The sequence below is a fragment of the Lotus japonicus genome, chromosome 1, assembly GCF_012489685.1.
Source record: "Lotus japonicus ecotype B-129 chromosome 1, LjGifu_v1.2".
Classification (NCBI taxonomy): domain Eukaryota; kingdom Viridiplantae; phylum Streptophyta; class Magnoliopsida; order Fabales; family Fabaceae; genus Lotus; species Lotus japonicus.
In genome coordinates, this window is record NC_080041.1 from 11,025,811 (window position 1) to 11,053,243 (window position 27,433).

Sequence of the window (27,433 nt, forward strand, 5' to 3'; positions counted from 1 at the left end):
GTTTTTCTTGCTTATAAATGTGCATTGGTTGCAATATGATGACATATTTGGAATTAAACTTTGTAACGTGACAATGTGCTTAATTGAACCCATTACAGTGTCTTCTAATTTCAAGATCTTTGGATAATCCACGTGACACATTTTAGTATGTTTACAAAACAAGTCTTTCAAAGAGGATACTCATATTTTACTATCAAAGGAACAGTCCATTTACATTAACTTCAAGTTTAAAGACCAAATGTCTAATCAATAATTTTTTTTTGGGTACAGTCTAATCAATACTAAACCTTAGATGTTGATAAGTGTATAATAACGTTTCCACTATCTCAGTCAAACTTGTATTGTTGTCTACAATTTATAAAATTAATTTATAATTTATAAACCATATCAAATGAGTACTAATATATACTAAATGTCACCCGTGAATGCACGAGGATAAAACTAGTTATTTTTGTTTATGTATCAAATTCTATTCGATTTGGTGTGGTATAGATGAATCATCTCCCCAATGGCGGGTCTTATAAAGATCAAAATTTCAAGGGGTTTAAACAGCAAATTTTAACTGCCGCGACCGACACCAATTAAGCTTAGAAAATATATATTTGTTCTCAAATAAGCGTGGAAGAAAACATATCCAATTACCCAAGTGCAAGGCCAACAACACTCTTAGCCCAAAAGTCCGGTTCTGGCTTTGGTGGGACAGTTGAAAACTGCTCCATTGTGGTACAGTTGAATAGTAGTCGTTGGATAAACAAATATAAAAATGAACGGTCCAGATCTATTATCAAGTAAAGGCATTGAAATTGTACTACATGTGTTTAATAGAATGTATAATATTGCAATTTAACCTCTAGGCTCCATCCCCGAATTCACTGCTCTCCCTACACCATGTTTTTTCATCCAGATCTGGAACAAATCCTATTAATTAAAAGCCCTTTAAGTAAAAATTAATCAACTAGTGAGCAACAAAATTGAATCAAGAAACACATTCTTCTTCTTCTGCCCCCTTTGATCCTTTGAACCTAGGTCCAAACTCCATTGTTGAGACAAGAGGTAAACACCACGAACGTGGTTAGAAGCACCTACGAAACAGATCGATCCTCAATCGGTCTTCATCATCCATCTGGAAGAGAGAAAAGAGAAACCCTAGCAGAGCGTTCAAGAGGAAAATCAAAAGAAACAAACAAAATGGTGAGCAAGCTCTTTTTTCATTAATTGACTGAAATAGAAATCTACATATTTATACTACTGTCTCTTCTTGTAAAAGCCTACTACTGGCCCATTTCATTTAATGGGTAGAGGGGCTAAAACAAAAGTGCAAGAATTGATAGGACTGAATTTATAATTTAGAGGAATTGAAAAAAATTGGGGGAATTAAAGCCCGCTTCAGCGCTTCTTCTTTGATTTCACACTCGCTTCTTCTCTCTCAAGGGTGCTTCCTCTCTCGCCGACCCTCCCTCACACCGGCGCTGGTTCCTCCGCCGTGGGTTCTCCGCCGTGGGTTCTGCTTCTTCACTCGCTTAACTCGTTTCTTCAGGGGCGGGACACTCGCTTCCTGTTATGCGACACACTCTACACTTCACTTTCCCCTCCATTTTCCACACCACCATTCTCCACCTTCACTGTGAGCTCCGAAAATGTCCATAGGCGAGCGTCGCTTATCGTTACTGGGCGAGTTCAAACCCTTCGGCCTCATAGCCGAAGCTCTCGACGGAAAACCCCCTGACACTGTAACTGACAAGTACGATTACTTCCTTTTCGATCCAGAAATCGCTCGAGATAGAGACGCTGAGGACGATTGCGATGAAGTTGCTTCCGCATTGAACAATCGCGGCGATCACGAGCTTTTCATCCGCGGGAATCGGTAATTTCTTTCTTTCCTAAACCCTTGTTTCTGTGCTTAGTTGCTTGTGAAGATGCTGAAGCTAACAACTAGGAAATGGAAAGAGAAATTAAACAGTTGATTTGCAATTTTCAGTTTCAAATACTGTTGTTGTTTTTGCTGAGCATGATTATCACTTTATCTGAAATTACATGTGCTTGTTACAGGATTATATGGTCGATTGGCGCGAGAGTTTTTAAGCGATTTACCTTGCCGCATCCGATCGTTAAGGTGTGTTTTTTCGACCTTTCATGCCTATAGTTTGGTTTCCTTGACCTCTTACAATTGTCGCTTTCGTACGACTCGATTTTCCTTGGTTGGTGAAGGAAGGTTATTGTTTCTTTTGTGGACATTTTTTAAAATTTTGGGAATTTTTCTTTGCAATTTTTTCGTTAAGCGGGAAGTCAAAGCTACTAGTTTGAGACTGTAGAGAAAATGCTCTACATGTTCCATCAAGAAATTTACTGGCACACATTTTTGTAGATGGATGTGTCAAATTTAAGTTCTCCTGTTCTGTTTCAATGTACTTGCTTTTGTCAATGTTCACTTTAATCTTCTTCATTCCATAGTATGCTCACCTAGAGAAACAGAGTTTGAGGCCAGCCCAGTGTTTAGAAAATATGGTAGTCACATGCTTAGTTTGAATTCCCGTGCAAATTGGATGGAATCGAGTGAGTATAGTTACAGGTTGGGAGTTAGTGTTTTAGAAGATGAAAGGCAAATCTTCAGGTAAGTGGTAGCTGGAATTTCTGGGCTGCAACACTGAATCCAGAAAGTTTGGATGGCAAGGATTAGAGTTTTATGAGCAATTTTCAGTTGAAAGTATGGATTATTTATAATAGAAACGAGGATGCGTATAATTTTCACTAACATCTAGCTATCAAATATACTCAGTTCCTGGGAATGAGTAAAAGCTGCTCAAAATTACATGTGATTGATACTTACGTTAACTTAAGCTTGTGTCATATGCATCAAGCTTGCTACAAATAAACTAGCTATCTTTTGATTCATGTGAACAGTTTTAATCTAACTATTTTTTGTTATCATGAAATGATAGGTATGCTGGTGTCATCTGGGTCATACAGCTGAAGCTCTTCTATGTGTATTACAAAATAAATGTTTGATGATCTATAATACATCTGGTAAGCATACTAAATAAACTAACTTGGCTTTATTTCTTACAAACTTTATTTACTTAGTGGAAGCAGGTATCCTTACCTCTATTGATGTAGAACAAAAATAAAATAACTAACAATCCTTTATTCTTCCAAAAATATGCATGTTCTTCTTCATTTCGTTTTGATTTAGAAGGAAGTTGAGTATATGTCTCATGCTTCCGTTCCATCGTTGATTTCATGCTCTTTTTAAGTCTTTACATATATATATATATATATATATATATATATATGCATAGATTTATACTATGATTAGAAGGAGACAAGGAGTCATCAATTTAAATCTTTCTCATCAATCCATATGCATTTCCTGTGTTCAAATATGTTTTGTTTTAGTGACCAAAATTTACTTCTGTGTAATAGGTGAAATAGTTTCACTTCCACTTCCTCGTACAATCACATCTATATGGCCTCTTCCGTTTGGTTTATTACTCCAGCAGGAAGTTGAAGCAACTACACCATCACGCATTCCTTTTTCATCTACAAGCCCTTTGTTTAGTGCCCGTGATATCTTGCTTAGTTCATCTGGCCATATCCAAAAGGGTGAGGGAAGTTTAGTATCCTCTCATCTGATCTTGATGGATCCACTGGATGAAGAACAAGTATGTTATAACAGTCTGTTGGGTTGCTGCTGAGATTTTGTTCTTGTTTATATCTTGCGAAGTTGTGACATGTTCACTGCAATAGATTCTTGTTCTGGTATTACTTGTTTTTGTTTGATTAATTCATTTTTCTGTAACTGTAGCCAACTTTTATCCAAGAAAGAGGGAAATTGAACGTTATGAAGGAATATGATGAAAAGACAATTTGGACTAGTGATCTGGTGCCGCTTATGGCCTCCTATAATAAAGGTTTCTTCCATGAAAATTCTTGGAATTAGTAGCTGGTCTCCTTGTGAGCGGTTTCTTGTCTTAATAATATTTGTAATGGTATTTTGAATTCAGGAAAGATGCAGCACTCTTTGTGGGTTGCAGAAATTGTCAATTATAACTTTGATGAGGCAGCCACAAGTTCATTAAACATAAATCCCATGGGTGTATTGCCAAAACACTTATCCTTCCGTAGAATATGGCAGGGAAAAGGTTCTCAAACAGCTGCTTGTAAGGTTGTATAGGCTTTCACAGAACTATAAACTGTCTCTGTATTGTTGATCTTGTGTATTTAATTAGAAAAATTAAGTTTGTTTCAAAAGGGAAATGCAATTCATCAGTTAATGACCTACTTCCTCTGTTCTTTAATTAATTAATAACATAAATGCAGATGCTTTGCATACTTGTATTTCGAGCATAGCAGATTGGAATTGATAATATAAAGTTTTATTAATTTAATCTTTTTAGTTTTATGTATTTAGTATATGTAGAATAATTATTTAGTATATGTATTTATTTTCTTATATGCTTAAATTTATTATTATTTTTTTCTGATAAAATATCGACAGTTACTTTTTTCAAGCTTACGTTGACTTAGTTCCTTTGAGAGATTATTTGAATTTACTTAGCTTTCAAGGAAAAACTGGTCCACCCAAAATAAAAGAACATAGCCAGTAATATTTTGAGCGCAGAATAAGCGTCCAAATAGACTATGGTGTTTTGTATCAATATATGTCCAAAATGCCTGATTGTTTTATTGTTAGAAGACTTATTTTATTCACTTGAAATTTTGGAGTTTTAGTTCAGAACAGTGGAATCCAAAGACCTTAATTAATAAAATAAATAGATTCTATTCTTCATTCCTCATTGCATGATTTATTTGTTACTGTTTCTGCATTTAATTTATCATTTTTTATTCTTACTTTCCCTTCTAATACTTACTAGGTATTTATGGCCACTGATGATGATACAGCTCCTATCGTCTGCTTTTTTCATCAAGAACAAAAAAAAATGTTGTCTGTTAGCCTTCAGAGTGTCGAAATAAATAGTGAGATTGTGTTTGATGTTAAACCTGATACGAGCTGGATCATAGCTGCAGTTGCAGCTTCACCTGTTACGGTCACTCGTCCAAGGTAAATATTGAATTTTTCCATCTAATTCTATATTGGTTTTATAGTGTTGGACATAATTTTCTTTATATGTGTTTTCCAGGGTCAAAGTCGGGCTACTTCCATATTCAGATATATTGGTTTTGACTCCAGAAAATGTTCTGCTTCTCTATGTAAGCTTAATCCATGGATGGTCAACATATTGATTGTTTCATTGTTCATTTCTTTTTAGTGTCCTGGCATTTCTCTCGGTCTATTAATTATCCTATGTGTACATGTATCTTCACCATAAGGTTCTTCTTTGATCTTCCTTGTGGGTTACTCTCATGATTTTTGTATAGAGCTTTTTTTGTTGCACACAGTGATTTAGTCGTACTTCTGAACTAATGCATTATTGGTTATTTTTTTGTTGCTGTTAGGACTTATAGGTTTCCTAATTCTCCTGCTCTATTTTTATCTTCTCTTTTATTAGATATAAAACCATCCATGTGCTTTTACCTTACAACTTAAGCTTATGGGAGACTTGGTTTATAACATGGTATAGAGCCTCTATGACCATGTGGTCTAGAGCTTGATCCTTGTTGCCACCATTCTTCTGAATAAAAAAAAGTTAAATATCACCACAAAGTTGGGTGGGTCAATGCACAGGTCCACCTACCATGTGCTTTTTAATTCAACTTTTAGAATAATTGGGGGTGACATGGATCGAACTCTGGACCGCTTGGTCATAGAGGCTCCGATACCAACTTGAATGGCTATGAAGCAGAGTACAATATATATACAAGAGTAATCCCATAAGATTAGGGATATCAATCACCTAAATAAGGAAAAGATATAATCTATTATCCTAATTAAATTAATAAAGATAAAATATACCAAATATATGTACCCCCTATTTACTTGATTTACAACAGATCTCAACAGCTTTCATTTCTAAAATAATTAAATCAGAATAAGTTTTTAAGTCATTTCTTGAAGTTAAATTTTGGATAGCCTCTCTCTTCATTAATAATGTACTTGCAGGTTCGTTGATCTGTATATGACTGGTTTTGTAGAGAGGTTAATAATTTCTACCGAGCAATTTTGTTTTCTTCTCTTGAAGAGTATAAATCACTACATCTGATAACTTGTTCTTATGAAATTTGTCCCATATATTCTTGTGAATCCTTAGTTGACTGAAGAAAATCTTATGGTTAGAAAATGTGAGAAAGTGAATGAATTTGAACTGAAGGAAAGTTTGTGAGAGAATTGAGAGACATCTAAGTGTTTCTGAAAAACTGATTACAAATGGTAGTAGTCTGAGCATATATAGAGTAAACTTAGACTTAACTATTTCTGTTATCACTTGTAACAGAAACCTAACTACCTAACTTCCTATATGAACATGGTATGTGTCTATACTAGCTCAGTTGATACTTGATACTGAGACTACAATGCAGTGATATAAACTACAGCATAGAAGCACAAGCTAAGCTATACAGTGGAATCTCAAATTCTGATTACATTTCTTCAATATTGACCAACCTTTATTGCCTGGATATGGCTTCTTACAAATGTGTTGAAAGCATGAGAGCTTTGATTTATAGGAATTCCTTTCAGGGTTATTTTTTACACCTTATGTGGCTTTTTTCATTATCCCTCTCCTTATCATAAGCCATTTTCTTCAGTTGGCAACACGATTTCTTAAGCTTGACTTATCTTTTTGTTATGTCTTGCAACTATTGTAGTCTGGGAAGCAATGCCTATGTAGATATGTGCTACCTTCTTGCTTAAATAAAGATAAGATTTTGCATGATTGGAAGCTTCCCGAAACATCCTCTGTTCCCATGGACTTAAAGATCACTGGCCTAGCTGATGCTGTTGAAGGGCGTGTTAATGTGGTAGTAAACAATAGGCAGGTATACTGACTTGTATTCAGGGGTTATTCCTTTTCATTTTTTACTTTGAAGACATATGCAATGTTCTTTGCTATTGGAAAATGCTCCCTGTTTCTTTGAAACTTTAACTTTTGACTTTCCTGCATTGTATGTGCAGATGTTTAGATGCGCATTGCGACAAAGCCCTTCATCATCATTAGCTAATGATTGCATCACAGCACTTGCTGATGGACTCAGTTCTAGCTTCTACAGACATTTTATTGGTCTTCTCTGGAAAAATGATGACCCGGCTGATTTGTCAGAAACTGAATCTAGTGTTGATTCAGAATGGGGTTCTTTTTGTCATGTAATTATGCAAATCTGCGGAAAATATAATATTATATCTCAAAAACGTTCTGGTCCAGTGTCACACTCTGCTTGGGACTTCCTTCTCAGTAGCCAATTTCATAATAACTTCTGCAAAGTAAATTCCATGTTCGGAGTATCTTGTGCTGCGCCACTAAATCAGCTGGAATCGAATCCCCCTAAGTCGTCCATAGATGGTAAACAAAGCTCTGAAAAACCATTTTATAATGAACTGTTAATGGAAAGTCTGGAATCACTTCATGCACTCTATGAGAGCCTGAAACTGGATAGTCTCCGCAAAAGGTATGTCTTTCCATTGTATTTGATATTTTATTTTTAAACGTTCTGGCCTGGTTTTCTCTAATCTATAGCAGCGTAGTTAAAGTTTTGTTTGGGTCATCTCTTTTCTCTGTGCTGTCAGGCATTTTGTCTAGTAATGCTGCCCTGTTTGTTTAGTAAGCAGCTGATTTATTGGTTTGGTGAATGTAGCCAGTAATCTGTTTTACTTTAGTTATTAGCTCAGTGCTTTTAGGTCAGCTCAATTTGATTGGTATGAGGACAAGTTTCACCCTAAGTAGCTGCCTTGGAAACATAATTTTCTTAACAGCTCTGCGTACTGTGTACAGAGTTGACTGCACCGCATACCACTTACAGAGTTCAGCAAAATTTTCCTGGATTCCAAGAGAGGAGAAAGAAATAATTTATTTATGCTGTTTGCACATGTCTCTAAGTAACCCGATTAGTTAGTTAGTTAGTTAGTTAAGAAGACACCTTAGTTAGTTAGGTTGAGAGATACTAAGAGTGAGTAATGATAGTCTATAAATAAGAGGTGAGGGTGATGAATGATTGTCATCTGTGGTTGTGGAAAAAGGATTAAGTGGGGGACAGAGCTAGGCCTTTCAAATACCTGGCTGTATCAGGAAATTTCTTGGGGATAAACACATTTTCTTCCTATATTCAAGTCCAGATTCTATCATATTTCTACCATCCACTATATGCATTTCATTGTGTTCTTTAGGCTGTCTTTTCCTTGGTAATTCATTTTCCACATTTTGTTTTTGTTAAAATATATTTTTCTGTGATTTAATTTGATAGTTGTTGTCTACAGGGACTTGGAGCTTCTAGCAATTCTCTTATGTAATATGGCTGATTTTCTGGGTGAGAATAACTACATGGACCATTATATTCGTGATTTCCCTGGCCTCTGTAAAAAGTTTCAGATGTCTGGAACCACCCTTTCCCTTAAAATTTCTCCAAGTTTATTCAGATGGCTTGAGAACTGCTTGCAACATGGATGGAGCTGTGCTAATATTAGTGATCTTCCATCTTTAGTCCTTAAAGATGGATGTTCTGTGGTAAGTTTGGCACGGAAAATAGTTTGCTTTTACAGTATATTATCTGGTGCCAATTTGCTCGGAAAGAAGCTTTCTTCTGGTGTTTACTGCAACATCGCCACTGGATCACATTCTTCAAAAGAGGAGCTTACTATGTTAGCGATGGTTGGTGAAAGATTTGGACTTCAACAGCTGGATTCACTGCCTTCTGGTGTATCTCTTCCACTTCGTCATGTAAGTATGACTTGATTGGTTTTGAGATCTTTTTACGTCAATAATAGAAAACTCTAACTGTATAACAGAATTGTAATATTGAATTATGAAAAGGTTGATATTACAGAAAGAGATCCAAGCTATATATAGAGAGAGAAGAAGCTTGCGCAGTAAGCTATCATAAGGAAAAACTAAGCTAACTAACTACTCTAACTGATTCTGTTATAGCTTGCCATGTCAGCAAGGCCACTAACTGATTCTGTTATGGCTTGCCATGTCAGCAAGGCCATGTTGATACATATACTCTAATATCCTCCCTCAAACTCAAGGTAGGTGAGAAACAAGTTTCTCACGCACATTGAGTTTGCTTCTAAGGTCTTCAAAACGAGTAGGAGAGAGGGCCTTTGTAAAGATGTCAGCAATCTGATCAACAGAAGGGACATGATGAACAAAAAGAGACTGTTTTTGAACCTTCTCTCGAACAAAAAAGATATCAAGTTCCATATGCTTTGTCCGAGTATGGAGAACAGGATTGTGAGTCAAAGCAACAGCCCCCATATTATCACAGAAAACCTTAGGGACTGTAAATGGAACTTTCAATTCCTGTAATAAGGATTGTATCCATAATAACTCAGCAGAAGTATTAGCCAAACTTCTATACTCTGCCTCTGTACTGGACCGGGCTACCAAGGTCTGCTTCTTAGAAGTCCATGTGACCAAGTTTGGACCAAAAAAGACACAAGAGCCAGAGGTTGACCGTCTATCATCAGGGTCTGACCCCCAATCAGCATCACAGTAAGCCACCAAAGAGACTGGAGAGTGCTGAGAACAAGGCCTGATGTGTAAACCATGATGAATAGTACCTTTGAGGTACCTAAGTATGCGCTTGACAGCCTTCCAATGCTCCTCCAAAGGTTGGCTGAGAAATTGACACACTTTGTTCACTGAAAAACTAATCTCAGGCCTGGTCAATGTTGCATATTGCAAGGCACCAACAATGGATCTATAGAGTGTAGGATCTGAAAAATAATCTGCCCCATGTTTACTAAGTCTAGCACCACTAACCATAGGTGTAGAGATGCCTTTAGCTTCAGCCATGTCAGCCCTTTCAAGGAGATCACCTATGTATTTAGTTTGAGTTAGGAGAAGAGATCTATCTTGCAAGTGATGAACTTGAACACCAAGAAAATAATCCAGCTGGCCTAATTGCTTCAAAGCAAATTCTGAATTCAGTTTTTGAACCACTTCTTGAATAAAGGGCAAGAAATTGCCAGTGATGATAATATCATCCACATAGGCTAGTATGTAGATGACATTAGACTTGTTGTGAAAAGTAAAGAGAGAGGGATCACAACAACTTGCTTTGAACCCATACTTGACTAGAGCTGCCTTCAACCTGTCAAACCAAGCCCTAGGAGCTTGTTTAAGCCCATATAAGGCTTTATTTAGCTTGCACACAAGTGTTTTGTCAGAATTCTGAAATCCAGCTGGTTGTTGCATGTAAACCTCTTCTTGGAGAGCCCCATGAAGAAAAGCATTATTCACATCCAGTTGGTGAATATGCCACCTTTTGGAAACAGCCAAAGTGAGAATTAAACGAATGGTGATTGGCTTTACTACTGGAGAAAAGGTTTCTGCATAGTCAAAGCCTTTCACTTGATGATATCCCTTGGCAACTAGCCTGGCTTTATATCTATTTACTGACCCATCTGCATTCTCTTTGATTCTAAAAGCCCACTTACATCCTATTGGATGCCTGCCCTTGGGAAGAGTGACCAAAGTCCATGTATTGTTGGACATGAGTGCATCATACTCTGACTTCATTGCAGCCATCCACTTTGGATCCTTAAGAGCATGTTTTGTTGTAACTGGTTCTGCTTGGGTCAGAAGCAAAGTGGGAAGGAGTCTAGGCTTAACAATACCAGACTTTGCTCTAGTTTGCATAGGATGCACATTGGTCACTTGTTGAGGCTGAGAAGAGCCTGTTGTAGTAGCTGGGATGGAAGAAGCAGAAGCAAAATGATCTGAGGAAGATGTGCTGGAAACTGCATTGGGAGAGACAGTTCCAGAGGCTGCAGGAGGTTCTGAGACAGTGGCAGCACTATGAACTGGTGAATTGGGCAGTGACTGCAGGGAATCAACTGAATCAGGAGATGAGATGCCAGTAGGATGAGAATGATGAGGTGAAGGGATTGGTTGCTGCAAAGAAGGCACATAAGAAATAACAGGAATAACAGAAGACACAGAAGAAGGATTGGAAGCAGGAAATTCTGAGGAAAACAAAGTAGAATATATTAGGATATATGTAGTCACATGCTGACATGGCATTGCTGACATGTCAATCTGTAACAGAATCAGTTACTGTGTAACTGATTCTCTCTCTCTCTCTCTCTCTCTCTCTTAGTAACAGCTTGCTACGCAAGCTTCTCTGATTCTATAAATAGCTAAATGCTATTCATTGTAACTCAACTTTTCAGAAATACAATTCAGTTTACAATTCAGTTAGAATTTCAACAGAATAAGGAAACTTGAATTCATTGAATTGTACATCTTTAGAGATGTAAATTCGACCATCACTAGCAAGACACTTGTACCCTTTGTGTGAAGAAGAATATCCAAGGAACACACATTCCTGAGATCTAAAAGAGAGCTTGGAAGAATTGTAAGGTCTGAGATGAGGATAGCATGCACTTCCAAACACTCTAAGGATCTTGTAATCAGCTGGAACTTTAAAAAGTTTGTGATAAGGACTAAGATTGCCAAGAACTGGAGTTGGAAGTCTATTTATGAGAAAAGTAGCTGTGAGAAAAGCATGATCCCAATAGGATGTGGGCATGTTAGCACAAGCTAAAAGAGATAAACCAGTCTCCACAATGTGTCTATGCTTCCTCTCAACACTACCATTTTGATGGTGTGTATGAGGACAAGTAAGTCTATGAGTGATGCCTAGCTTTAGGAAATGAGGAAGTAAGGGTTTGAATTCAGTACCACCATCTGTTTGTACAGACTTAATTTTTAAACCAAACTTTAATTCAACCATAGCTTGAAACTGAATAAAAACAGTACTGGTTTCAGATTTTCTTTTAAGGAGATAAATCCAGGTAAACCTAGAAAAGGCATCAACACATGTCAGGAAATATGAATAGCCAGCAGAAGATTCAATAGATGCAGGACCCCACAAATCTGCAAAAATTAATTCTAATGGAGCAGTATAAAGAGTAGAGGAAGCAGAGGAAGGTAATCTATGAGATTTGGCAACACAACAAGAATGACAAATAGTATATTTTGATTTATGTGGAACAGGAATTTTACAAGTGGTAAGTGCTGATTGCAGTGCCTCATAATGAGGATGCCCTAACCTAGAGTGCCACAAGTCATAAGCTGTGGGACTTGGTACATTATTGGAAGTAGAAACAATAGTATTCACTGCAGGAGATGCAGGCTTGGACAATGAAAAAGCTGAAGAGACAGGAACTTGAGGAAGATCCTTATGAAAGTTTGAAGAGTGCATGCCATCAAAGGAGTAGAGACCATCTGAACCAAGAGAACCTCTGAGAAGAGTCTTACAAGTATCCTGAGAATTGACAGTGCAATGAAAAGGGTGAAATTCAAAATAAACACCATTATCCTGAGCAAACTTACTAACACTAACCAGATTCTTAGTAATATTTGGTACTAGCAAGAGATTTTTAAGAAGTAAAGTGGTTTGTGTGTGAATGGGAGAAGAAAAAGAGGCTGAACCAATGGATTGAATGGGCAAACCTTGACCATTCCCCATGTACACCTGATCATTCCCAGTCACTGACATTCCATCTGAAATAGCAGAGGCATCATGAGTAACATGATGAGTTGCACCTGAGTCAGGATGCCAATTACCAAGAGTAGAAGGTGCAGAGGCTAGCATTGCCTGTGGTGCACGTATCTGTGGTGCTGGAGCTCTAGGAGGCAAACCAAATCCATAACCAGAACCAAATCCATAACCAGGAGGTGTAAACATTCCACCAGAAGCATATGGAGAACCAGAACCAAATCCTGAGTTTGGAAATGACATTCCAAACTGTGAGGGAGCTCCATAAGGTTGAAAACCACGAAATGGAGAGTAACCAAACTGAGGCATCATGCCAAAGGAAGAACCAAAACCAAAGGTTCTCAGATCTGAGTTGTGTAGACTGTGCGAGAGAGTGTGCATGGAAGAAATCCAGCACTGCTTCCCAGATTTGCCATGAATGTTGACAATTCACCACTGTAGGAAGCACAGATGGTGAAAGAGAAGAGAGGAGCCAGGTAAACAAAGCTGAATCCTGTTGCTCCCACACAAGAAAAGCAGGATTCTCCACTGAATTGGCTCGATCTTCGTCAGAGAGAAAACGAGGAGGAATCTCAGGCTGATGAAGAAGAAAACTCTGTAATCTGAGTGCGCACGATTCCCTCCACATGCTGCTTCCATGAGAGGAAATTCGAGTCGTCAAGCTTCAAGAGAAGCTTGTGAACCAGCGAGGTGGAACTCAACTGTGGAATCGCAACCGAAATCGGAGTCGGAGTTGGAATCTGAGTCGGAGAAGCTTCTTCTGCCATTGAGACGAAGAAGAAAAAGGTGGAATCAAAGAGAAAAATCCACTGGATCGTAGCTTGCTCTTGATACCATAATAGAAAACTCTAACTGTATAACAGAATTGTAATATTGAATCATGAAAAGGTTGATATTACAGAAAGAGATCCAAGCTATATATAGAGAGAGAAGAAGCTTGCGCAGTAAGCTATCATAAGGAAAAACTAAGCTAACTAACTACTCTAACTGATTCTGTTATAGCTTGCCATGTCAGCAAGGCCACTGATTGATTCTGTTATGGCTTGCCATGTCAGCAAGGCCATGTTGATACATTGAAGAAGAAAACTCTGTAATCTGTGAGTGCGCACGATTCCCTCCACATGCTGCTTCCATGAGAGGAAATTCGAGTCGTCAAGCTTCAAGAGAAGCTTGTGAACCAGCGAGGTGGAACTCAACTGTGGAATCGCAACCGAAATCGGAGTCGGAGTTGGAATCTGAGTCGGAGAAGCTTCTTCTGCCATTGAGACGAAGAAGAAAAAGGTGGAATCAAAGAGAAAAATCCACTGGATCGTAGCTTGCTCTTGATACCATAATAGAAAACTCTAACTGTATAACAGAATTGTAATATTGAATTATGAAAAGGTTGATATTACAGAAAGAGATCCAAGCTATATATAGAGAGAGAAGAAGCTTGCGCAGTAAGCTATCATAAGGAAAAACTAAGCTAACTAACTACTCTAACTGATTCTGTTATAGCTTGCCATGTCAGCAAGGCCACTAACTGATTCTGTTATGGCTTGCCATGTCAGCAAGGCCATGTTGATACATATACTCTAATAGTCAATTAATTTATCTGATTTTACATATTTGTTAATGGATACCATATGGTGACAGCTGTTTTTTTTTTCCGATATATTAAATTGCACTGTTTTAATTGCATGATTCTAATGTTCATCATGATGACACCCTCATTTACCAGGCTCTGCCTAGTGTTTATTTTTCTTACATTGATTCTTTGACATATTCCACTTGTAATCGTATTGCTATTATAATACTTCTGTTGTTTGAATATTATCTCTGGCAAGGTATTAGTATTTCGGAGGATTTTTTTAACCTTATTGCTGTCATGCTTCTAGGCATTAGATAAGTGTCGAGATTCTCCTCCCAATAACTGGCCAGCAGCTGCCTATGTCCTTCTTGGTCGCCAAGATTTGGCAATGTCAACTTTGGCACGTGAATGCAATTATAAAGATATTGAAACACCAACCAATGTTAATGTAATCTCTATGTCCACACCTTATATGCTAAATCTGCATCCAGTGTCTTCTACTATTTCTGATGCAATTGGATTCGAAGGAACAAAGTTTGAGGACACAGATTCAGTTGATGGGTCTACGACGGATGGTATGGAACATATTTTCAACTCTAGTACACAGTTGCGCTATGGTCGTGATCTAAGATTGAACGAGGTAAGTTGTGGCCATATAAGAATTGTACAAACTGATTTGGGTTTTACTTTATATATATATATATATATATATATATAATTTTTTTTTCCACTCCTGTTGTGGCTTGTCTATACCCTAAAGATCATAGAAAAGGGTAGAGCTTTGCACATCAGTTTATTAACAATCATTTTAGGCAAAGAAGTACCGCTTCTTTATTGTCATAACTACCAATGATTTCAGATGAATTCATCCTCTATTTTTCACCTATCTTCAACAACGAAACCTAAAGGGAGAAAAGAGAGTGCCATACGGTGCCTTGTTAAGTGTTAAGCCTTCCTGTTGTTATTATGCATATAACATAGACTGGATTTTAGTTTTATAAGTTAAAAAAAGTTATACTACATTTGATGGACATTTCCCAAACCTGCAATGTTAATATGCCTTGATGTATGGTTATCCGATGCCATTGCAGAATTAAATCTGCTTGTTGTATGCTTAAGTTCATGTTCTACTGTCTCTTTTCTTTAAATTTTTTGCTGATAACTTGAACTGACATCTGAAATTTTACTTCACCTCCACTGTCAATTGATATGTTGTGCTGCTGCAAAAGTTACTTAAGAACATAGTTTATTTTACCCCCACCTAAATCATGGCTTTTGCCATCTTTACTAGGTTAGACGTCTTTTGTGCTCTTCAAGACCTGTGGCAATTCAAACATCTGTTAACCATAGTGCTTCTGATCAGGACCTCCAGCAGGTATGCCTTTCCATGGTATTTGACTGACTTGTTATTGTCTACAACTTTGTTTATAATTTGATTATGGGTAAGTTATACTGCCCCCTTGGAGAGATGTTTGAATTATGGTTCCCTTTCTTAATTTAAAACCTACACTCCCCTCCCTGAGACTGAGATACGTATGTTTTATACTTTAGTTTATTTTAACATAGTTCTTAGTCCTGTGAAGAGGGATAGAGGAAGGTTGAAAAGAACATTGAAAGATATGCGACCTTATGGTCAATAATATCCCACAAAGTTTGGTTTTCGATTGAGCGCAATGGCATCAGCTTTTTGGCATGAACCAACTACCCCAAAAGCTTAAGCTGTTGGGTGAAGACACATGAATGATTTTATATATGCTTTTAACACGCTCCCCACGCAAGAGCCTATAGGTCTTGAAGCGTGGGCAATACACAAGTCCAGCTACCATGTGCTGGAATTCAATTTTTTGTTAGAATAATGAGGCAACAAAGGTCGAACTCTAGCTGTTGGGTCATACATGAATGATTTTACATATACTTGTAACAAACCATTTATAATTATTTCAGCTAATTCACTTAATTAGTGGAACTAAAGCAGCCCTAGAAATTTGTAATTGGCATGTTGTACATGACTCCTGGTCTTGTTGCTCTTACACAGGGAAGGCAGCTTGAATTGTAATTTCTCCCACTTGCGGGCTTAGTTTTGGTTCCTCTATCTTTTTAATTGTTTTCTCGCCTAATATATTCTTTTCCTGAAAAATGAAAGCTGAGTTTGTTCTGAATTCTCTGCAATACTTTCTGTTCTGGATTTCGACATTTCGTAATTTAAATGTTCTTCATATTTCTCTGCTGACTGGATATACTGTTTTTTTAGAAGAATGCTTGGCTTTATCACTTTTATATTACTTTTTATATAGGCTCAATTGTGGCACCTTGCCCAAAGAACCACTTCACTTCCTCTTGGACGTGGAGCATTTACTCTCGCAACCATACATACACTCCTGACTGAGGTGCTGTTACATTTAACTTTTTAATTCCTATTTTGTTTTCATCGTGAGGATTTTGAAACTATTTCTTGAAATATATTGTTTGATTTGTTTCTGATAGAACCTTTACATAACTTATAGGCTTTTATTGTGCCGAAGCTTGTATTAGCGGGTCGGTTGCCGGCCCAACAGAATGCAACCGTAAGTTGATAGCTTGTATTTGACTCCACTGCTTGTGAAACTATTTAGTAGATTGTTGTATTGTTATGACAATATGACTTGAATTATTTTTGTCTACTCATAGGTTAATCTCGATCCCAACATCAGGAACATACAAGAACTAAGGTCTTGGCCTGAGTTTCATAATGCTGTTGCTGCAGGCCTTAGACTAGCCCCCTTTCAGGTTTGACATTTATTCATAGAGTTGTGTACTTTGTTAGTACAATTATGAACGCTTAAAATGGTTTTGATGCCACTTGTTGCGCTAGCTATATTAACTAAATTCTGCTTCATGTTAATATCTCCAAAAATAACTACTTTACATTTCTGTCAACTGTCATAATCTCAGTTAAGCAGTTGTCAATTGAGTCAACCACTTATCATTCACGTTAACTACTTATCATTAACTATATATTATAGACTTAATTCAACTTTTTATTTGTCTAGTTTGAACTTTGTGTGATTCTACTTTTCAAATTAAGCGAATTTGGTCAATTTCATATATTTAAATTATTTAAGTCTTCATTTTCTATTCAAATCTTTTTTGGGATCTATGATAGATTGGGGATATGAAATAATTTTAGCAGTTTAATAGTCAGAACTTTAATGAAATTTTGAAGGATGTTGTAGGACGAAAGATTAGGGTTTGGAGGGACTGAAAGAGAAATTAAGCCTACTATATAACAAGAATTACAATAGTTAATTAACATGATTAAAACTAAAAGTGGCATCATTTTTTTGATGAGATATGGGGCTGAAGCTTTGCTGTGTTCTGTCAAATTTATGCACATTTGAATTAAACATTTGGATCTTGTAATTTAATCTTTGATGCATTAAATTATTACGACTTTTATGAACTTTATAAAAGGAAAGTAAAATCCATTATCATATGGATTATATAACAGACCAAGTATGTCACAATTTTACATATGATTTTTATAAGCTACTAATTGACTCAAATTCAGAACTATTCTATCCATGCTTAAAATATAGTTAACTTAGGTACATCTTATTAGTGTTCCCTTTTTTTCCATCTTCGATTCGGGTTGCCAATTTGTTATTGTTTTTGATGCATGGTTCTGTAATTTGCACACATTTGTTTACTATCTACATGACGTTTTTTTCCGGTGACAGAAATTGACATTGCAACTCTTAGTTTGCAATTTTTTAATTCCCCCTCTCACACGTTGTGCAATTCATTCTCATCCTTTGCCCATCTTTTTATCTCTGGTATCATTTCTCTGACCATAAGCACTGAGAAACTGTATATGATGCTCACTGACACTGTCAAAAATCTGTGCCTTCTATACGCCTCGCAGATATCTTGATAGTGCTCCAAACTCTGGAGAGTCTATCATTCACCTTCACACAAAATACTTAAAAATGTGTATCCAAAATACAGAATACGTACTTATTAATTTGTGTAAAAGTGTAAAACTGAATGCATTGAGTATCAGAGGTGCAGCAAAAACCTATGAGGTATCTGACTCTTTTCTGGAAAATTCCAGTCACAAAATATTGTTACTGAATGAAGCTTTGGCTTCGAGTATTTGTTATTATAGCTTGCATAATGGTATATCATGGATGCTCAGTTCTGAAACATGCATATAAATCCTTTGCAGGGAAGGATGTCAAGAACATGGATAATTTATAATAAACCCGAGGAGCCAAATTCTGTTCATGCCGGACTACTTCTTGCTCTAGGAGTGCATGGATATCTGCGTGTATTGACTATTACGGACATTTACCAGTATTTATATCAGGTTTGATTCTCTGGGGCTTAGTGGTCTTGGTCATCTCAACTTTTAGCACTCCTTTTGATTCTAATCATGATGATTTATTGTGCGCATATGTGTTAAGGTCCCATATTGGCTAGAGATAATAATAATGAGATATGGCAAAATAGTCCTTATAAAGGGCAAAACAAGCCACACTTTTGAGCTAGCTCTTCGGGTAGAGTTAGGCCTAACCCGAATCCTAAGGTGGTAGTAGTCTGTCTTAGATCCATTTATTGGGTCACTCATAAATGGGTCACCCGCATATGTCTAGTCCTGGGGTGTGTTAAGATCCCACATTGACTAGAGATATGGCTAAACTAGTCCTTGTAAAGGGTAGAACAGTCCTCACCCTCGAGTTAGCTTTTGGGGAAGAGTTAGGAGGCCTAACCCGAATTCTAATAACGCAATTCTAATAACGTAAATAATCGATGTTAAAGTTCTATCAAATTGATATCCTTTGCAGTATATATTAGTTGTTACTGCTGCTCTTAGTTCAATCTATAGTTTTTTTGCACTATTAGAGAATACCAAGTGGAGACTCAAATAAGTCCCACATTGGGTAGACTAGCTAGTGTACAAGTGTATATATAATAAAGGACACACACACCCATTGCCTTAAGCCTAAGGTTTTGTGGTGGTGTGTGGTTCTAACTTATGAATTCTAACATGGTATCAGAGCCCTTGCCTAACGGCTCATGATCCACAAAAAAAATAAAAAAATAAAACGAAAAAAAAGTATATACAGTACAGGCCTTTGAGACTCAAGAACAGAAGTCTAACACCTAATGACGTTCCGCTGAGCTCAAGCCTAAGACAAAGCAAGCCGCAAGGCCTCTGAGACCCAGACGAAGGAGCACAAGTCCAACGACCACTGGTGTTCCCGCTGAAGTACAAGCCCAGTCAAAGAAAGCCGTAAGGCCTCTTAGACCCAGACGAAGGAGCACAAATCCGTCGACCACTGATGTTCCTGCTGGAGTACAAGCCCATGCAAAGCAAGTCGTAAGGCCCCTAAGACTCGAGCAAATGAGTACAACCCCGGGTAAGAAATAGAGTCCCACTTGAAGGGGGAGTATTAGAGAATACCGAGTGGAGACTCAAATAAGTCTCACATTGGGTAGATTAGCTAGTGTACAAGTGTATATTTAATAAAGAACAAACACACACCCATTGCCTTAAGCCTAAGGTTTTGTGGTGGTGTGTGGTTCTAACTCAAAAATTCTAACAGGTACTTGAATAATTATTTGAACTTTTTCTAGTTCCCTTTCTAGCTGGTCTCCTTTAATTATAGGTTGAAAGCTACGAAACTTTGGAGGATATATGTATCTTCCCTCTGAAGTCTGGAGGAGACTAATTAAACCAGGTACAAAAATTTAGGGGTTAAAGTGCAAAAAGTGCAACTAGACTATTATAATGGCTGAAGGAATATAACCCACTTAAACTTTAGATTTCTCAGAGTTCTGTTTTCAACTGAGAATTTTGTGTGAATGGTTGTACTCAGAATAAAGTGCAACTTGAATGGTGGAGTGAACAGACTATTTGATTTTAATGGCCTCGTTGTAACCACCAAGATGATTGATGTTACATTATTTATTAGTAGCATCAATATTGTCAATGAATTTGGGGACAAATTTTCCATTTTTTTGTCTTTCTATTGTTATCTTTCTGTTTTGTCTATTTTGTATAACTTCATATTATAATCACTGCTTACTTTTAGGAGCATGAAAGTACTACTGTAGGATTGATGCTTGGCCTCGCAGCTTCTTATAGAGGCACTATGCAACCAACTATATCAAAGGTACCAAATCTTTATGATGAAATTGGCAGATCTTTGCCCTTAGGTAGCAGATCGTAGCTAGTGTGACTGTGTGAGAAAATTACATTCATAGCTTATAGCTCTATAATATTATTGATTGTATTGCATTTTCTTGTGCATGAAACACACTTACCATTTAGTACTAAAACACAATTTAGTTTAATGTAACTGAAAAAGAGGCATGTCAAACTGGAGTTTAGGAATTTTTGACGTTCACATTACTATTTACTATTAGTCTATTACATCTGGGGTTTGCCTAATTCAATTGATTTCTGCAAGGAAATGTCAAGTGTGGTTATTCAAATTAATACTTGTGCTTATAACTAATTTATAGAATTACTGTCTAGTATATATTTCTTAAAGAAATTGATTTTACTGATATGATTCTGTTAATTGAACTCAGATGGCTTGTTTTCTTATCGTGCTTGGAAATTGTATTTGATTGAATTCCCTGTGCTTCCCTCCTCCTCTCACTACATTGTTAAGAATGAGCAAATGTCCCATGTTTTTGTAATCACCTTTTGTCTTGATGATTTTTTTTTCCTTTTATCCAAAACAAGGAAAGAAAAGAATATGCTCATATTATAATTAGTTGTGTTTCACATGTGTGCATGCATGTGGATTAACCTACAAATTTATAAAAAAATGTGCTTTTTAGTGTATGAAATCAGCATCTTTTTATTGCACAGTTTCTTTGATGCGAACTCGCGCACTCACCTCTGCTTTTCATAGTGCTTATAGGTTATTAAATTGGCTAAACTTCTTTCAAGGAGAACTGACAAAAGTTCCTGTTGCAGAGTCTTTGTGTTCATATTCCTGTACGTCATCCATCATCCTATCCAGAATTGGAGGTTCCAACCTTGCTTCAGGTATCTTTCATGTCATATTCTATATTTTCACTTTGGATTGGGCTCTTTCACCACCCCTCCCCAGCCCTCCCCAGGTATTGGCTGGGTGGATACCTGGTTATGTGTTGGTTTGATAAGGAGAGAAAGCTTGTGCTTTCTAACATGTGTAGAGAAATTGTAAATGCCCAAAGTTTTGACTTTAATTGACTTCAATTTATCTGATGAAAATTTTATTTTTTTGATAGTAAGTGAGTAACAATATAATTCAATTCGTTTGCAGTTATATATTACAATACTATCACATTTTTGTGCTGTGTATTACTATCACTTTTCAATGATTGTTTTTTAAAGGTGTTTTTTTCCCTCAGTCTGCAGCTTTAATGTCTCTGGGTATTCTTTATGAAGGTTCAGCTAACCCACAAACAATGCAGGTTTTATTGGTAAATATATTTCTCTTCTTTATCTACTATTTATTCAAAGCTTGATAATCTGCCTGGGTTCTTTCATTCATGACACTAAGATAAAGTGAACACAAAAAAATATGGTTGAACTGGTAATATTTATTCTGCTGAACTCTATTGCTTGCTTTGACTATTTAACCATCCTGTATGATTTACATTCTTGTTGCCCCTTTCTAGTAAATGCAATTGGTTGAGAGTTTCAATATATTTGTATTTCATTATCATTTGTGTGCTTGTATGTTTACAAATTGGTTATCAAAGATGCAGTTTGCTAGCATGATGTTATTTGCATGGTCTGTACTGATCCTATGGTCATTTTGATAAACCTGCCACATTTGAAGTGCATCAATTTCTTTTGTGATTCATTTTTTGTATGCATGCTTCCTTTTCATTCATTCTGAAAATCGATAATAGTACTGATGTTTTCTCTGGTTGAATTAGGGTTCCATATATTCAGTATCTGCTTTAAATTGTCACCTTTGTTTTGTATTTAATTTCTTTTGAACATGATCTATGATTGGACATTATAATATCCTTTGATGTGTGTAGTTGAATAGTTGATGGTACTTTGTGGAAATGGGTTATGTTGTTGGTTTTCTGCTACATCTCTATGTATTTTTTTCAGGGTGAAATTGGGCGCCGAAGTGGGGGTGACAATGTTCTTGAGCGAGAGGGTCATGCTGTTTCCGCGGGATTTGCTCTGGGTCTTGTTGCACTGGGTATGAATGCAAAAAAAGCAGATATTGGATAGTGGTTTTCTGTTTCTCTATCTAACCAAGATATGTTGCTTGAAGGACGGGGAGAAGATGCACTTGGCTTTATTGAGACATGTGTGAATCGTCTGTTTCTCTACCTTGGTGGCAATGTTCACAGTGTACGTTATGGAATTAACAAACTCCCCCATCTCCTTTTTACTCCCATGATGAGAACCTCAGATCTCATGTTTTCATACAAGTTTGAGATTGTGCCATTTTGGTCCTCTGTCGTTTGGCAATTTGAGACTACTTTATAATGTTTTATATGACGTTCAAGTACTTCTGCATCAGGAGAAATCTCATTTTTCGACAATCTCAATGGACGAAAATCGTGGTTCTGCGCAGGTAGGTTCAGTAAACTCAATTCATAATTCTTTTTTCTTCCATATCATGGTTGGGTTGAGACTTGAGATTCTCTCCTGCACAACTGATTTCAATATTTTTACAATTATTTCTTGCTGTAGATGATGGATGGTACAACAGTCAATATTGACGTCACTGCACCTGGAGCCACAATTGCTCTTGCTTTGATGTTTTTAAAGGTACAGCCAGTGACATCACTCTAGGATAAGTAATTGTATTAGGATATATGTAGTCACATGCTGACATGGCATTGCTGACATGTCAATCTGTAACAGAATTAGTTATTAGGTGTAACAGAATCAGTTACTGTGTAACTGATTCTCTCTCTCTCTCTCTCTCTCTCTCTCTCTTAGTAACAGCTTGCTACGCAAGCTTCTCTGATTCTATAAATAGCTAAATGCTATTCATTGTAACTCAACTTTTCAGAAATACAATTCAGTTTACAATTCAGTTAGAATTTCAACATGGTATCAAGAGCAGGGAACGATCCTTGATCTTTTTTCTCTGGTTTCTCTTCTTCTTCACCATGGCTGGTGAAGCTCCAGAAGCTCCTGTGCCAGTGGCTCAACCATCGTTGAGTGCTTCTTCTCTGGTTCACAAGCTCACCTTGAAGCTTGATGATACGAACTTCCTCTCATGGAAGCAACACGTAGAAGGAATTGTGAGAACTCATCGCTTGCAGAGTTTTCTCACAGCACCGCAGATTCCTCTTCGTTTTCTCACTGATGAGGATCGTGAGAATGTGGTTGAAAATCCTGCGTATCAAGCCTGGGAACAACAGGATTCAGCGTTGTTCACTTGGCTTCTATCGTCTCTTTCACCTACTGTTCTTCCTACTGTTGTGAATTGTACTCAGTCATGGCAGGTTTGGGAAGCAGTGCTTGATTTCTTCCACGCACACTCGCTTGCTCAGTCCACACAACTCAGATCTGAGTTGCGATCCATCACCAAAGGATCGAAGAGTTCTTCCGATTATCTGAAGCGTATCAAATCCATTGTGAACGCTTTGATCTCGATTGGAGATCCGGTTACGTATCGTGAGCATCTTGAAGCGATTTTCGATGGCCTTCCTGAGGAGTATAGTCATCTCATGACTATTGTGAGTAGTCGCGAGTTTCCGTGCTCGATCTCGCAAGCTGAAGCTATGGTCATCGCACACGAAGCACGTTTGGAGCGTATGCGTTCGCGTCAGACTCCTGCGACTTCTCCGTCTGCTTTCCTTGCTCAGGCAGTTGCGCCTCCGTCAGCGCCACCGCAAGCGCCACCGTCTGCGCCACTTCCTGCGCCATCGCCAGCGCCGCCTCCTCCGCCTTCATCAGTCGCATCTGAGGTTCATTACGCCTCTCGCACTGATTCAGAGGATCGTGCATATGAAGATCGCGATGATGATCGTTCTCGCTCCGGTGACAATCGCGATCGCGGAGGCTACAACAACCGTGGACGCGGTGGACGTGGTGGTTACAACAACCGTGGACGCGGTGGTGATCGATCTTCAGTTCAGTGTCAGATCTGCCATAAGTATGGTCATGATGCTAGCATCTGCTATCATCGAGGCAACTCTGCTTCCCCTGCACAGAATGCTCAGCCAAACGTGTCTTCCAACACACCTATGCCTTCTCCTTATGGTTTTGGCTCATCTTATGGCATGATGCCTCAGTTTGGATACTCACCTTTTCGTGGATTTCAACCTTTTGGTGCACCTGCACAGTTTGGCATGCCTTTTGCTGGTGGATCTGGTTTTCCCCTTGCATCTGGTGCAATGTTTGCCCCTGGCTATGGATATGCTTCTCCAGCATCATCCACCTTTGGTTTTGGCTTCCATCTTCGAGCTCCACCACCACAGCCTCGTGCACCACAAGCTATGCTAACTTCTGCACCTTCCACTCTAGGAAATTGGTTTCCAGATTCAGGTGCAACTCATCATGTTACTCATGATGCTTCTGCAGTTTCCGATTGTGTGTCAGTGACTGGGAATGATCAAGTGTACATGGGAAATGGTCAAGGTTTGCCTATCACATCCATTGGTTCAGCTTCCTTTTCTTCTCCCTTTCACACACACACTACTCTTCAACTTAAAAACCTATTGTTAGTTCCTAATATTACTAAAAACCTGGTTAGTGTTAGCAAATTTGCAAAGGATAATGGTGTTTTCTTTGAGTTTCACCCTTTTCATTGCACTGTTAAATCTCAGGATACTTTTAGGACTCTTCTCCGAGGCTCTCTTGGTCCAGATGGCTTATATTCCTTTGATGGCATGCACTCTTCAACATTCAACAAGGGTTCTCCTCCAGTTTCTGCCCCATCTGCCTTCTCAGTGTCCAAGCCTGCATCTTCTGCAGTTACTTCTTCTGTTTCAGTTTCAAATAATGTACCTAGTCTCACAGCTTATGACTTGTGGCATTCTAGATTAGGGCATCCTCATCATGAGGCTCTGCAATTAGCACTATCCACTTGTAAGATACCAGTTCCTCATAAATCAAAATATAACGTTTGTCAATCTTGTTGTGTTGCAAAGTCTCATAGATTGCCTTCATCTTCCTCTACTACTATATATACTGCACCTTTAGAATTAATTTTTGCTGATTTATGGGGTCCTGCCTCCATTGAGTCTTCTACTGGCTATCTTTACTTTCTCACTTGTGTTGATGCTTATTCAAGGTTTACATGGATTTATCCAATTAAGAGGAAGTCTGATACCAGTTCTGTTTTTCTTCAATTTCAAGCTATGGCTGAATTGAAGTTTAGTTTAAAAATCAAATCTGTTCAAACAGATGGTGGCACTGAATTCAAACCTTTAGTCCCATATTTTCAGAAACTAGGCATTAATCATAGGCTTACTTGTCCTCATACACACCATCAAAATGGTAGTGTTGAGAGGAAGCATCGCCATATTGTAGAAACTGGATTGTCTCTTCTAGCTTGTGCTAACATGCCTACTTCCTACTGGGACCATGCTTTTCTTACTGCTACCTTCTTAATCAATAGACTACCTACTCCTGTTTTGGATAACATCAGTCCTTACCATAAGCTTTTCAACACTCCTGCTGATTATTCTATCCTTAGAGTGTTTGGAAGTGCATGCTATCCTCATCTTAGGCCTTACAATTCCTCTAAATTGTCCTTTAGGTCTAAGGAGTGTGTGTTTCTTGGCTATTCCTCCTCTCATCAAGGTTATAAGTGCCTAGCAGCTGATGGTAGAATTTACATCTCCAAAGATGTTAAATTTAATGAGTTCAAGTTCCCATACACCACTTTATTTTCTCCTCCTTGTCCTGATTCCAATAATGCACATATTTCCTCTATTATTCCTGTTGTTACTTCTGTGCCTCATGTGCAGCAACCAGTTCTTAGTCACCAATCTTCCCAGTCTACTGGCAGCACATCTCAAGTATCTCCTGCACCACTTCAGTCTCCACAGCAGAGTCCAGCTTCTGCAGTCAACAGTTCTGCCACTCCAGCAGCTCCAGTTCCTGGTTCTGGTTCAGCAACCACTGCATCTGCACCTTCCAATTCAGTCCCTGCCACTGAGTCTTCTCAGCCTCCACCAGTGGTTAATGTGCATCCCATGCAAACCAGGGCAAAGTCTGGCATTGTTATGCCAAGGCTTTTTCCCACTTTGCTTCTAGCACAGGCAGAACCTACAACCACTAAGCATGCTCTTAAAGACCCTAAGTGGTTGGCAGCTATGAAGTCTGAATATGAAGCTCTCATGACCAACAATACTTGGACTTTGGTGCCTCTTCCCAAGGGAAGACATCCTATAGGGTGCAAGTGGGTGTTTAGAATAAAGGAAAATGCTGATGGCTCAGTTAATAGGTATAAAGCCAGACTTGTGGCTAAGGGATACCATCAAGTGAAAGGTTTTGACTATGCAGAAACTTTTTCTCCTGTAGTTAAACCTATTACAATTCGTTTGATTCTTACCTTGGCTGTGTCTAAACAGTGGCATATTCACCAGCTTGATGTGAATAATGCCTTTCTTCATGGTGCCCTCCAAGAAGAAGTATATATGCAGCAGCCTGCTGGTTTTCAAAGTTCAGACAAGACCCTAGTTTGCAAGCTGAACAAAGCTTTATATGGGCTCAAACAGGCTCCAAGAGCTTGGTTTGATAGGTTGAAGACAGCTCTAATCAAATTTGGGTTCAGGGCAAGCTGTTGTGATCCTTCCCTCTTTACTTTCCATCATAAGTCAAGTATCATCTATATTTTGGTCTATGTAGATGACATCATTATCACAGGGAATTTTCTGCCCTTTATTCAAGAGGTTGTTCAAAAGCTTAATTCTGAATTTGCTTTAAAACAATTGGGTCAGTTAGACTATTTTCTTGGTGTTCAAGTCCATCACTTGCAAGATAGGTCTCTCCTACTTACTCAGACCAAATACATTGGTGATCTTCTTGAAAGAGCAGACATGGCTGAAGCTAAAGGCATCTCTACACCTATGGTCAGTGGTGCCAAACTAAGCAAGCATGGAGCAGATTATTTTGCAGATCCTATACTCTATAGGTCCATAGTTGGGGCCTTGCAATATGCCACTCTTACCAGACCTGAAATAAGCTTTTCAGTCAACAAAGTGTGTCAATTTCTCAGTCAGCCCTTGGAGGAACATTGGAAGGCAGTTAAGAGGATATTGAGGTATCTAAAGGGTACA

General features: G+C 38.0%; 1 protein-coding gene across 2 annotated transcripts in view; it reads left to right on the top strand.

Annotated features, from left to right (window-relative positions):
• Positions 1-1,398: 1,398 nt before the first annotated feature.
• LOC130733579 (anaphase-promoting complex subunit 1) overlaps positions 1,399-27,433 on the top strand; it is a 39,450-nt gene continuing 13,415 nt past the window's right edge. Inside the window, exons 1-24 of one of the 2 annotated variants that reach the window (XR_009017498.1) lie at positions 1,399-1,864; positions 2,050-2,113; positions 2,940-3,024; positions 3,421-3,659; positions 3,803-3,908; positions 4,002-4,162; positions 4,872-5,059; positions 5,139-5,208; positions 6,763-6,933; positions 7,070-7,560; positions 8,366-8,825; positions 14,490-14,822; positions 15,474-15,557; positions 16,477-16,569; positions 16,687-16,746; positions 16,850-16,948; positions 18,387-18,527; positions 20,257-20,337; positions 21,153-21,224; positions 21,572-21,643; positions 22,290-22,383; positions 22,459-22,538; positions 22,711-22,764; positions 22,884-22,961. Coding sequence is in view for 1 of the 2 variants with exons in the window: in XM_057585800.1 (XP_057441783.1) it covers positions 1,638-1,864; positions 2,050-2,113; positions 2,940-3,024; positions 3,421-3,659; positions 3,803-3,908; positions 4,002-4,162; positions 4,872-5,059; positions 5,139-5,208; positions 6,763-6,933; positions 7,070-7,560; positions 8,366-8,825; positions 14,490-14,822; positions 15,474-15,557; positions 16,477-16,569; positions 16,687-16,746; positions 16,850-16,948; positions 18,387-18,527; positions 20,257-20,337; positions 21,153-21,224; positions 21,572-21,643; positions 22,290-22,383; positions 22,459-22,538; positions 22,711-22,764; positions 22,884-22,961 (3,603 nt within the window). In the remaining variant the exon portion in view is untranslated. The remainder of the gene's footprint in view (positions 1,865-2,049; positions 2,114-2,939; positions 3,025-3,420; positions 3,660-3,802; positions 3,909-4,001; positions 4,163-4,871; positions 5,060-5,138; positions 5,209-6,762; positions 6,934-7,069; positions 7,561-8,365; positions 8,826-14,489; positions 14,823-15,473; positions 15,558-16,476; positions 16,570-16,686; positions 16,747-16,849; positions 16,949-18,386; positions 18,528-20,256; positions 20,338-21,152; positions 21,225-21,571; positions 21,644-22,289; positions 22,384-22,458; positions 22,539-22,710; positions 22,765-22,883; positions 22,962-27,433) is intronic. The other variant, XM_057585800.1, reaches the window with a different exon arrangement.